Source organism: Leptodactylus fuscus, chromosome 1, assembly GCF_031893055.1.
Source record: "Leptodactylus fuscus isolate aLepFus1 chromosome 1, aLepFus1.hap2, whole genome shotgun sequence".
In the NCBI taxonomy this organism is placed as follows: Eukaryota; Metazoa; Chordata; class Amphibia; order Anura; family Leptodactylidae; genus Leptodactylus; species Leptodactylus fuscus.
This window is the reverse complement of record NC_134265.1, coordinates 129,968,111-129,980,599: the sequence shown is the minus strand read 5'-3', so window position 1 is coordinate 129,980,599 and position 12,489 is coordinate 129,968,111. Positions and strand designations below refer to the sequence as shown.

The 12,489-nt window shown below is 40.6% G+C and overlaps 1 protein-coding gene across 1 annotated transcript in view; it reads left to right on the top strand.

The window, feature by feature from the left end:
- Nucleotides 1-11,725, top strand: part of LOC142208820 (ubiquitin carboxyl-terminal hydrolase CYLD-like) — a 35,523-nt gene extending 23,798 nt beyond the window's left edge. The window contains exons 8-14 of the mRNA XM_075277567.1: nucleotides 4,703-4,794; nucleotides 5,435-5,498; nucleotides 7,860-7,992; nucleotides 9,348-9,456; nucleotides 10,849-10,967; nucleotides 11,068-11,275; nucleotides 11,466-11,725. Coding sequence (XP_075133668.1) covers nucleotides 4,703-4,794; nucleotides 5,435-5,498; nucleotides 7,860-7,992; nucleotides 9,348-9,456; nucleotides 10,849-10,967; nucleotides 11,068-11,275; nucleotides 11,466-11,650 — 910 coding nt within the window. The 3' untranslated portion in view covers nucleotides 11,651-11,725. The remainder of the gene's footprint in view (nucleotides 1-4,702; nucleotides 4,795-5,434; nucleotides 5,499-7,859; nucleotides 7,993-9,347; nucleotides 9,457-10,848; nucleotides 10,968-11,067; nucleotides 11,276-11,465) is intronic.
- The last annotated feature ends 764 nt before the right edge of the window (nucleotides 11,726-12,489 follow it).

Sequence of the window (12,489 nt, the reverse complement as noted above, 5' to 3'; positions counted from 1 at the left end):
GCTTATTTCTGTGAAATACTGCATTTCGTTATTCTTTTCCTTGAAAACGAGGGGAGGGGAGGGTCACTTCAAATAGTTATATCTCGAGTGTTATAAAATGTAGAAATTTACCTTTGGTGTCATATGAAATAGGAGATCTGTGTGTGTCTGTTCAAAAAAAGGGAAAAAAGAACGGGGTTCAGGATTACCTCTGCCAACTGGCACACTGAATTTCTGAAATGTCCATTTTTGTTTTTATTTTTTATATTTTTTTTTCCTTGCACAGGACAAATGAATGTCAGCTGAACATCAGCTTGAGTATGCATTAGATGTAATGTGGGTTTGGTCAGCCTTAGTTTAATGTGTTTGATAACCTTACGCATTGGCAGAAATTATTCTTTCGCCCCAGATCGGTATGAAGGGGCCACAACACTTGTGTGAATGGCAAGACCTTTTCACTGTTAACACTAATACATGGTGGCTTTGTTATGTAATTACAGCTTTGACTAGTTTCATATCTGTGTTCGAGGGCTTGGGGACCCCCTGAACGGAAACCTAATCCGCGTAAGAAAGTGGACCCATAGACGATAATGAAGTTTGTGTGGTTTCCACTTGAACAGGGCAAAAAATGCAGAGAGGGGAACAGAATTCCCATACGGAGAGCCAACACTGGTGTGAACCCAGCCTTTGTTCTGTTTTGTTACATTTGATGTTTACTAACAAAAATAGCTGTGTGTGCTAAATGGCCAGCATTTAATTTTAACGTCTGTGTGTGTATGAACCCAGATGTTGCTTCTATAGCACCAACATATTTCTCCGCACTGTAGACACTCACATTGTGACCAACAGGAGAACCTGGAGGAATCTGACACAAACTCTATTCTGTGCAGATGTTACCAAAGGGCAGAACCCAGTATTCTGTTGTGGAAGACAAAAGTGCTAACCACTGAGCCCCCATGGAGCCTACATATATTAAATCAATTATATACTGGATTACAGTAACTTTATTCAGTATCAGAAACCAGAGGGGCTTTAAGTATTTTCTTCCCTATTATATCTTGAATATCTTGCTCTTGTTTCCATTTCAAGTATTTCTCATTTCCAGTCTCCAGTAGAGACATGTGAATTCTTTGATTAAATTCATGCGGTGAGAGAGATGGAACTTGGAAGTACACTGTTCAAATTGTGGAGTCTGTATTATTTTCAGCAACAGTGGAAAGAAGCCTCATGTTTCTGGGAGACTAGGATATTGTGTCAGAAAAAAGCCAGCTATACACTTTAGATATCTGTTGACTGAATTCAAAGTGGTCAGTTGAGTATGTGTATTGAACTAGAAAAGGCTAGAAAGCCACTTCCAGACAGCAGCTTTTCTTCCTGAGAACAGGACGGTTTTAACTGGCTGATTTTTAGGTCTCTCCAATCATCTGCTACCAAAAGAGTTGGGAGGCCCTTTATACACATAAGATGGTTAGCTCGAAATGCCTGAACAGGATGCCTCCTGTGCCAAAACCTATAGAAGGGATTGAACCGGAAGCAGAAAGCTCTTTCTAGTGTGTAGTAGCAGTGCCAGAGTACTGCAGCTCTGCTCCTATTCATTTGAATGGGAGCAGAACTACAGTACTCTGGCATGGTCGCTGTACAGTGAACAAAGCCTACAACCATAGGTCTAGCGGTGCACCATTATAGCGCCCTTGGGATAGTCCTGTATATACTGTCCCTCTGTCCAGGGCAGTGGGATGTCCCAACTCATTGGCGTCCAGAAGATGCCAATGAGTTGAATGCAAAAATGTAGAGGATCAGGGCACTCACCAAACAACGGGTGTTAAAATTGATAAATTTTTATTTCATCTTCTTAAAAATACAGCATTAGTGCACGGGAATAGAATGCAATGGAACAATGTATAAATGAAGCGATGATCGTTTCATGCAGGTTGCATTTCATCAGGCTTAAATGCCAATGAGTTGAAGACCATGGGGAGCCATCTGCTCCCTGCTTCAGCACCTGGCTGCTGTCTTTGCTCCAGGTGTCCTGGAAACAGTAGATGCGGTGTAGTGTTTAGTGGGGGACATATAACTTTGGGAGCAACTTGGGAGTTGAAGGGACATGATACTATGGGGGACATGACACTGTAGGTGGGCATGATACTGTGGGGGGCAACATGAGAGGGATATTGCAGTGTGGGGGCAACATGGGGGGGGGGGGGGGTAGGTGACTACACATGACACTGTTGGAGCATCCTGGAAGGGGATGACCTGCAGGGCATTATCCTGTTCGAGAGCCACTAAGAGACTTTATACCATGTTGGGGCCATTGAGCGGGGCATTATAACTTGTGATTTGTCAGGTGGTGGTAATTTGGGGGGGGGGGGGGGGCACTTTTACAACATTGGTCGGCCCTATGCAAAGGTTTCATATTGTTTTTGCCCACAAAAGCCGATCTACGTGGGATCTCTGCCAATCTGATACATATCCTGAAATCCGCAATTGATATAAAAAATGCCTCCAAGCCTAGAAAACCCCTTTAAGGCTAAGGCCCCACGATGCATCCCACAGCAAAAAAAAAAAAAAAAAGTGCCGGTAATGCATCAACATTACAACAGTTTTTGAAATCGCAGCGAGTCCACCAAGCGTATTTTTCTGCAAAGTAGGCATAGAATTCACTAGAATCCCATCAACTTCACTGTGACTGTAAAACACTGCATTTTTTTCTGTACTGTTTACGCCATGAGGGGTCCTGGCTTAATATTGCCACATTATGTGTTGAACAAAACCATAATTGAGCGCTCATGAAGGTGCATAGGCGCCTACTCTACATCTTTATGCTTACATACAGTGCCTTGTAAACATACTCATAACCTTTGAACTTTTTCATATTTTGTCACCTTACAACCGCAAACTTAAATGTATTTTATTGAAATTTTAAGTGTGAGACCAACATAAAGTATCAGATAATAATGAAGTGGAAGGAAAATGACACAGGGTTTTCAAAATTTTAAGAGAATAAAAATCTGAACAATGTGCAAAAGTATTCATCCCCCTATACCAATACTTTGTTAAGCCATCTTTCGCTGCAATTACAGCTGCTAGTCTTTTGGGGTACGTTTCCACCAGTATTGTGCATCTACAGACTGAGATTTTTGCCCATTCTTCTTTATAAAATATCTCATGCTCAGCCAGATTGGATGGAGAACATCTGTGAACAGCAATTTTCTTGTCTTGTCACAGATGCTCAATTGGATTTAGGTCTGGACTTTGACTGGGCCATTCTCAGACCTGAATATTCATTGATGTAAACCATTCCACTGTAGCTCTGGCTGTATGTTTGGCTGTATGTTTAGGGTCATTGTCTTGCTGGAAGGTGAATCTCCTTCCTAGTCTCAAGTGTTTTGCAGCCTTCAACAGCTTTTCTTCCAGGATTGCCCTGTAGCTCCATCCATCTTCCCATCAACTCTGACCAGCTTCCCGGTCTCTGCTGAAGTACAGCCTCCCCACAGTATGATGCTGCCACCACCATGTGTCACAGTGGGGATGGTGTGTTCAGGAGGATGAGCAATGTTACTTTTCCCCCACACACATCACATTGCAAAAAAGTTCAACTGTGATCTCATCTTACCACAACACCTTCTTCCACATGTTTGCTGTGTCCCCTGTATGGCTTGTGGTAAACTGTTAATGGCACTTCTTATGTCTTTCATTCAACAATGGTTTTCTTCTTGCCTCTCTTCCATAAAGGCCAGATTTGTGGAGTGCACGACTTATAGTAGTTCTGTGTGCAGAGTCTCCTATCTGAGCTGTGGATTTCTGCATCTCCTCCAGAATGACCATGGACCTCTTGGCTGCTTCTCTGACCAGAGCTTTCTTTGTTCAATCTGTCAGTTTAGGTGGACGGCCATGACGCCATGGTAGATTTGCAGTTGTAGAATCCTTTTTCCATTTTTGGATGATGGATTGAACAGTGCTCCTTGAGATGCTCAAAGCTTGGGATTTGATTTTATAACCTAACCCTGCTTTAAACTTCTCCACAAGTTTATCTCTGACCTGTTTGGTGAGTTCCTTGGTCTTCATGACGCTGTTTGTTCACTAGTGTTGATTAACAAATCACTGAGGCCTTCACAAAGCAGGTGTATTTATACTGAGACTAAATTACTTACAATTTGAGACTAAATTATTAACTATTTGATTTGATTGAGATTTTGAAAACCATGTATCATTTTCCTTCCACTTCACAATTATCTGCTACTTTGTGTTGGTTATCACAATCTCAATAAATACATTTAATTTTGTTGTTGTAAGGTGACAAAATGTGAAAATGTTCAAGGGGTATGAATACTTTTGCAAACCACTGTATTCACAAGTAGACAGTCTTTTTTCTGATTTGGTTCCATATAAATGTGGTATCTCCGTCATACAGTACGGGACCCAGTGAAGCCGTACACAGTGTCCCTGTGGCTCTATAATATGGAGTTTGTGTAGTGTGGTGCTGTACAGCCTCTTGTATTACCTACATCCATTGATAAGGTTCACTGATAATAGCCTCTGCTTCCACATGGTGATGAGACTTATTTCTGTTCACAATATCTGAATTTAGCCCAGTTTATTGACAATATCTTGAATAGAATTTAGGATGCATTTGGGTCTTATCAGCAGAATTGATAATTGGAAATGAGCCAACTTTTCTCTGCTCATCCTGTTTGACATAATCTGCCTGTTTATGTTCTTTTAGAAATGGCTACGTGTGTGCCACCAAAGTGATGGCATTGAGGAAGATTTTGGAAGCTGCAGGAAAGAGCGCTGGCTTCACCAATGAGGAAAAAGGCAAGTAGATAACCATCTGTTCATTGGCTTACAGCTAGACTTGCTGTCCATTACATATATATATTGGAAGAGCTCCACTCCTCATGTGACTTGAATTATGGGGGGGGGGGGATGGTAAACTGAGCCTATTGGAGATGAAAATAGCATGCAACCCACTTATGGTCTAGAGTTTACACATCATTGAATACTCTATGGCTCTTAAAGGAACAGCTGAAGCAAAAATAGAAGGGATTATGCATTAAAGGGTTATCAAGGCAAAATTCTTCACCACACATGACTGCTGAGGCTGCTGATTGGCTACATGTGATGTCCCGGGTCCCTTCCCTGGCCTCAGGAAGTGGAAAAAAATGTAGGACGTCGCAGCCTGCAAAAACGTCTGCAAAAGACAACAGCCAAGCAGCAGGACCGGACCATGCTGGGAGGATTCTGGAACACTGGGGACAGGTGAGTATGTGTTTTTGTTTTTATGTTTGTTTGTTTTTTCACCTTCCTCCGGCCTAATTAAAAAAAAATAAATAAATAAAATAATTTAGCCTGGATAACCCATTTAAGGTGAGGGCATAGAAGTCTCTATATAATACACTAAAAAAATTTATATGATTTCTTATAATGATTTAACCTCTGCTTTTTTTCTTTTCAGATCCTGAAGAATTTCTAAATCGCTTGTTCCAAGTTCTTAGGGTAGAACCCCTATTTTATATTAGGTACTTTAATTATTTTTTAATCAGTACCTATTTGGGCTGGTTTTTAGGCATATTTATTAGTGGTAATAAAGAAGAAATTTTCTGGTCCGCACTCCTGAGGTATCTTTTAAAATTTAACTTTTAATTTTCCATGTAAAACACATAAAAACACTCTAAACGTGACAGTGAAGACACACAAGTGTTTAAAAACCCATGGATTTGGGCTGGCTGACGCGTTTCTGGGTATGCTCACCCCTTAATCATAGCCCTATAGCTTCCTAAAACATGCAGTCTTATATACGTATACAAAACCTCCCTACTACACCAGAAACAGATTAATCAATTAGTCATTTTACATTTCGAACTTAGTATCCCTCAATACAAAATAGACCTTTCTCTTTTTTGGTATTTTGATATTTATTAGTGGCTTTGTGCTAGAACTCTGGTGTAAAAGTGGCGCAATTTTTGTCTCTGAAAAATTACACCACTTTTGGATGTTTTCAACCGCTCACACCACTTATAATAAAGGAAACAAAGTGAGTAAGGGGAAAATAGCATAACTTATAGCTGAAATCTAAGAAAGGCATAGTCCTCTTGTGGCTCATCTGGTAGGATATCATTAACACTGGTGTATCACACAATTTGTCCCATTGAATCTGCCTGCTTGTTTTTTATATTTTCGCTCTATTACTTCTAGTTTTGGTCCTAATTCTTTATCTCTCCTACTGACAACCTTTTCTCCTCTTTTGTTTTCTCTTACTGACTTTTGGCCTATTCCCCCCCAAGTTATTGTACATGTCCAATATAGTGCCATAGCAGGCATACCTGATTGACAACCTACCAACATAGTTTTATGAGTGAAAAATAAGCACTATAATGTATTCCTTGGGATTCTTTCAATCAGGTATAATACTTTTTAAAATGTCTTAAAGTGTTTCTTGGATCTAATGAGTCTCCTTGCTTTCAGAATAGCTACATGGTGAAAGTTGTTGACTTGTACAGAGACTTGTAGATGAGAAAAAGCAAAGGCGAGATGAGGCAAAAGCTCTTCTAAGAGAGTTGCACATGACTGGAAACCCAAATGAGCATACATGAGCAGCAAGGGCTGGGCAATTATGGCATAAACAATAAATTGCAATTAATTTGGCATTTTACCTCAATTACGATTAATGACAAGTATTTTAAGTCACACCCCCTTTAAAAAAAAAACAAAAAAAAACCCACACCCTTTTAAAATCCAAATTCCCAGAAGCAGACTATAACCAGGGCAAAATGGATTGTAGCCCAGGGCTCAATGGCAAGTAATTGCCCATTTGACCCTATTACAATCTGACTGCATAATCAAATATATTGGCATCTACCGATATATTGCTGATTTCTATTGTGGAGCATGGGGTTCTACAGGAGGTGAATTGCTACACCTGGTGGTTTTATTTGGACTGAACACATCCAAACTGGAACTGCTATTAGGTGAGCAAAGATAAAAAAAAAACAGTATTACTCACCTCTCCTGTGCTCCAGCACTGGCTCTCATCAGTGACCACCGAGGCCTGCATTTCTGTGATGCTCATATTTTCACATCCCAACACCACATGACTGCTGAAGCCAAATCACAGGCCTCTGTCGTCCCTGACGCCATTCAGGAGGCCTAAAGAGGACAAAGACCAGCACCAGAGACCAGGGAAAGACACTAATTTTGTTTCTATGTATGTTCATCTCCCATCTCGCCTCTGCTAATTATACTCTGGAATCTCAAGTGACCCTCAGGTATAATTGCAATTGCTGTTGCAGTTTGGACATTTTCGGTCCGATTAAAATTGCAGGAAAGGCCTCTTGCAGATGGCTAGCACACTACCCCATTCATTTCTATGTGCTTGTACATGACTATGAATTACACAGTCACTTGTGCGGGCCAACCCAGCCTGGTTGCCTAATTAGATCAGGTCTTATTCCTGTCCTATTTTGTGGCCCTTGCTTCTGTAGCTCCTATTCATTTAATGAAAGTGGGCGGTGGAAGCACAGCTAGTACACGGGTGACATCCGTGTGTGTCCCGTGCGCTGCCCGTGCCTATAATTCACGGCCTGCTGGAAGCACATTGTCATGTGCAACTGGTCTAAAAGCTTCCAAATACTGTAATAACCGAACCAAAATAATTGGTGTGCACAAAGTCACATTGGTTATACAGATTAAAGGTCGGTTTTGTTTTGTTTTTTCGATTAATACCAAGCTTATCATCAGTCATTTTTTAAAATTAGAAGGATCCCAATGTAATTAATCTAAAGAACCCTCAAACCAGAATATATTTAATTTTATAATTTAATATTTGTACAAAAACAGCCTTTGGTAACTATGGGTTTTATATTTGTCTTATGGCTCCATAGAACACCAAAGAAGAAGCCTGAAGGTTGTATATTCTATCAAATTTTTATGGAGAAAAAACAGTCAGTAGACGTACCCTCTGTCCAGCAGCTGCTAGAATGGTCCATGGTTACTGGTGATCTGAAGTTTACCGAGGTAAGATATCAGATAGACGTTATTGAAATATGAATACATAAAGATAGATCGATAGATAGATAGATAATGATATCCTACGTGTTTCCTAAGACTCTAGGGCCTAAGTATGACTGCATCCCCTAAAGTTATGCCCCTGATGATATCAAGAGTTTTTGAATAGTGTGTGCATTTTGTTTTTATTTGTTCATTCATATTCTGTGGGTGGGTGAAGACTCTTTAAAGGGATTATCCAGGCAATAATGGGCAACCCTTTTAACGTTTAAATCAGCAGGGGGTTGTGAAAAAAAAAGCCTCCTCCACTGTCCCTAATGTTCCAGTGTCATCCCCTGCATTTCGGGTCTTTTGCTCTAGTGAGTCTCTTCTGGAGTTGTGCTGAACCCGCAGATTGGCCTCAGCAGTCACGTGACCGCTGAGGCCAATGAATGAAAGTGACTGGTGACATCACCAGTCTTTTTCCTGAGGCCTGCTGGAAAATGTGTCAAATGTGTCCTGGTATGCTGAAGTATTACGATTTCCCTGTAGTGGAACTATGGGGCTTAAATCAACCAGTGAAAAAACAAACAAAAACAAAAAAACATGGGATTGTCCCTCCTCCGCCACATTTTATTTTTGTTACCGCATTGTGCCAACTGTAATGTTCTCCTGGCATTTACCAAATATAGACGCCATACATCAGACTGCTAGATAGATGTTACTCCACGGCTCAAGCGTCCAGTGCTTTATACCACTTTATCTGATGCTTGGCCATGAAAACACATGGTACAATTTTGTGCTTATGGTACTGCCAGAGGAGGTTTATAGGAGGTCTGCAGTTAAGTCAGCAGAGTGTTAGCTACTTTTATGCAATATATGCCACAGGGTCATGCTCTGTAACTTTCCATGGTTTGCCACTTTGTGGCTGACTTGCTCTGGTTCCTAAATGCTTCCACTCTCCAATAATACCGCTCACAGTTATGGTGGAATATCTAGGAGGCATTCTCTCACTAATATTTGTAAAGACAGACTGCATGGCTTGGGGTTGTGGCTATGGCAATGAGTGACACTTCTGAATTCAATGATTAGGAGCTGTGACCCAATACATTTCCTCATGTAGTGTATGTTACATTGCTGCACTACACGGTCTATGTCCCTACAGACTGGTGCAGCAGTTAAGCTTCTTACCTATATGATCTGTAACTCCACTGAATACAGCACTGAAGTTGTTAAATCACAAGAGCCAACACTATCTACTAGTAGAAAATAATCCATTTCATTTAGCTATTAGTTTTAGAATACTGAGACATTTGAATATTTTTCATTATGTTATTTGCCCTTTCTTATAGTATTGTGTAATAAATGTCTCCATGCACCTCTAGGTTCCCTCATGCCTTATCGTTCAGATGCCAAGGAATGGAAAGAACTACAAGATGTTTAACACCATTATTCCAACCCAACAGTTGGATATAACTGATCTGCTAGAGGACAGTAAGTTCTAAGAAAGAATACAAGAAAATCTGAGCCATTGTGTATGAGGCACAGCGTTGTCATTGCAGAAGTGAGACATAATCAGGTGACTGTAGGTGATAACATAACATTACGTTACATAATACAAGTATAACCTGTTCTTTGCTAAGATATATTGTAGCGCAGGTCCAGGAAGTTACTCCCTAAATCTATATTATTTGGTTGTTTATCGGTAAATTTTTATTAACTACCGAGTCAGAAGTGTTATGCTAGGTTCACACTAGCGTTCGATCTCCATTCTGTGGTTTCCGTCTTCTGCATGCAGAAGACGGAAACCTGTCAAACTGGGTCCGGCCGTGAGCGTTTTATGCTCTCCGCCGCGAAACCGTTTTTTTAAAACCGGACACAGAGTACTGCATGTCCGACTCTGTGTCCGATTTAAAAAAAAAAACAAAAAACGGTTTTGCGGCGGAGAGCATAAATCGCTCACTGCCGCTCACGGCCAGACATCTTTCATACCCATTCAAATGAATGGGTATGAAAGAGTCAGCTTTCCGTATCCTGCCTCTGTTTTGTGCAGGAAACAGAAACCTGCAGAACGGAGACCGGGCGCAGATGTGAATGAGCCCTTAGTGTTGTTAATGTACATTAAAGGCTTTGTCAAGTCTGAAGCCTGCACCGGGCATGCCCACCTGATCAGCAGTGCCATCATCTACCCCAAATACCTTAAAGGAAGATCTTCCTCTGCCTTACTATACTATATGCTGACAATAACCAGGTTCCCAATTGACAGATGAGTTATAATATTGTTTTTCCTCTGTGATATTACACTGTATACGTTGAAAAGCTACTATTTGTTTTTCACTTACATACAGTATTTTGGCATTCAGTATTTTGAAACAAAGCTATGAAAGCTGAAGGATTGTACAATATCCCCTATTCTGCCTGTCATACGTAATGATTGTAACTAGCAGGACAAGAGTATTTACTTTGCAGAGCCGATACTTTTTTGCTACATTTGGAGGATCATAGTGCAAATCCATCCTTAGTTCAAGAATTGCGCAATGTTAAAACTTTGTAAAAAAAAAAATACATGCTATAAATATACAGTATGTCACATTGTTAAAGGGAAATGAAGGTGTGAAATGCCACTGGAAAGAGACAGGAAGTGATGTGAGCTAAAAGCTTAGAAAATACCGCAGAGGGAAACTTCATAGTTGAAGATTTCACCTCTTATTAGGTAGCATTGCTAAAGGTAAAAGACGTATTTCAGTCTGCCTATTCTGTTTACAATGAAGAAAAACTCATTATTGTGTGGGAATCCAGTGAGCAGAAAGGACAGCAGGAAATAGATTGCTCCCTAATATTAGCATATTCTTAGATATTATATCCTATTCCTTTTTCTTCCTGCAGCTCCACGACAGTGTTCAGTCTGTCAGTCTTTAGCAGTAGTGGAGTGTCTTGACTGCTATGAGGATTTGGGGATCACTCCAGGACACATAAAACAGTATTGTGCCATCTGCAACAAGCAGGTACTACCTTCCTGTGTAGTAAATCAGACTAATATGATTTGTCTTGTAAAATAGTGATTTGCATATATTATATCCTGAATTAACTTCTTCTTATGGGCAGGTTCACCTTCATAAACAAAGAAGCGGCCACCAACCAAGAGAACTCAGTGTGCCCGAAAATCTAAACGGCCAAGCTGTACTACAGAGGCAGCATTTACAGCTTTATGCTGTTTTATGTATAGAAACAAGTCATTATGTGGCTTTCATTAGAATGACCTCCCACAATCGTCCTCTGTGGGTCTTCTTCGATAGCATGGCTGACCGGGAAGGTGAGTTCCTGCTTTTTGGTATGACTTATAGGTGGTAAGTTCCCACTGTACTGTGCGCCATTCTTCCAGCTATGTACCCTATAAGTAAATTCCTATAACCCTTAGTCAACGAATCTTTTTTTCTTCTGAAAATGTCGGCAGTCCATTTGCTCTCATTTTTACGTCTGAGTTATTTTTTTTCTCAATTTAGGGGGACAGAATGGATTCAATATCCCTTGTGTTACACCATGCCCAGAAGTGACAAAATACTTGGAAATGACAGCTAAAGAACTGCAGCAGGAAGACCCAAAGTGCATGCCAACTTTTGTCCGACGGCTACTTTCTGATGCCTATATGTGTCTGTATTACAGCCCTGACCTGAGTCTGTACAAATAAGTCATCAGTTGCTTTACTGACTGCAACATGGAGCATACCCTATTTAGGGGTAGAATATTGTTTTTATGGAGAGAATAGAGCATTTCCTTTAACTATGTGACTCCTACAATAATTTTGGGCTGGCTCCCACTTTTTTTTTTACATTTTATTATATGAATAAAATGCTATCCTGTTTTAATCTTGACAAAGTATGTCTTGTATTAAATATATTTGTAACATTTATGGAGAGTGCTTCCACTTTAAAGCAATCCTCTAGATTACCCTTAGTAATGCTCTCTTGTCTCAGTATGTGTATGTCAGTAAGTAATAATCTCCTGTTTTTTGGTGTGAGTAACTTGTTTTTATATACAACATCCAATCTGAGGCGGCAGAGCTGTAGGGAGGAAGGAGAGAGCAGCCTGAGCAAGTGAGGACACAGGAGTGTGGGGTGTTTATGGGACTTTGTGTATGTACTGTAGCTAAACTGTGTTCACAGATCATAACTCTTCCCTGATGGACAGGAGGAAAAGCAAACTATACATCATGATCTGAGGACAACAAATAGCCAGGTACTGTAGGTATCGACTTAAAGGGGCTCTATCAGTACGCTCACGTAGTTCTAAGGGGAACTTAGAACTACTACAAAAATGGCCCTGGAGCGTGTGCAGTAGCACTCTGGAGGGAGTACTACTGCACACGCGTGGGATTTGAACCAAACCCGCCAGAAGAACAGAATATCAAGGCGAGGGAGAGCCAGGATAGGAGGATGTCACTGGAAGAAGAAAGAAGAGGAAGGTGTGACAGCAGATGACGTCGGACAGTGCACGACCGCCCAGGGTATTATTTTAAAATGGGAGGGT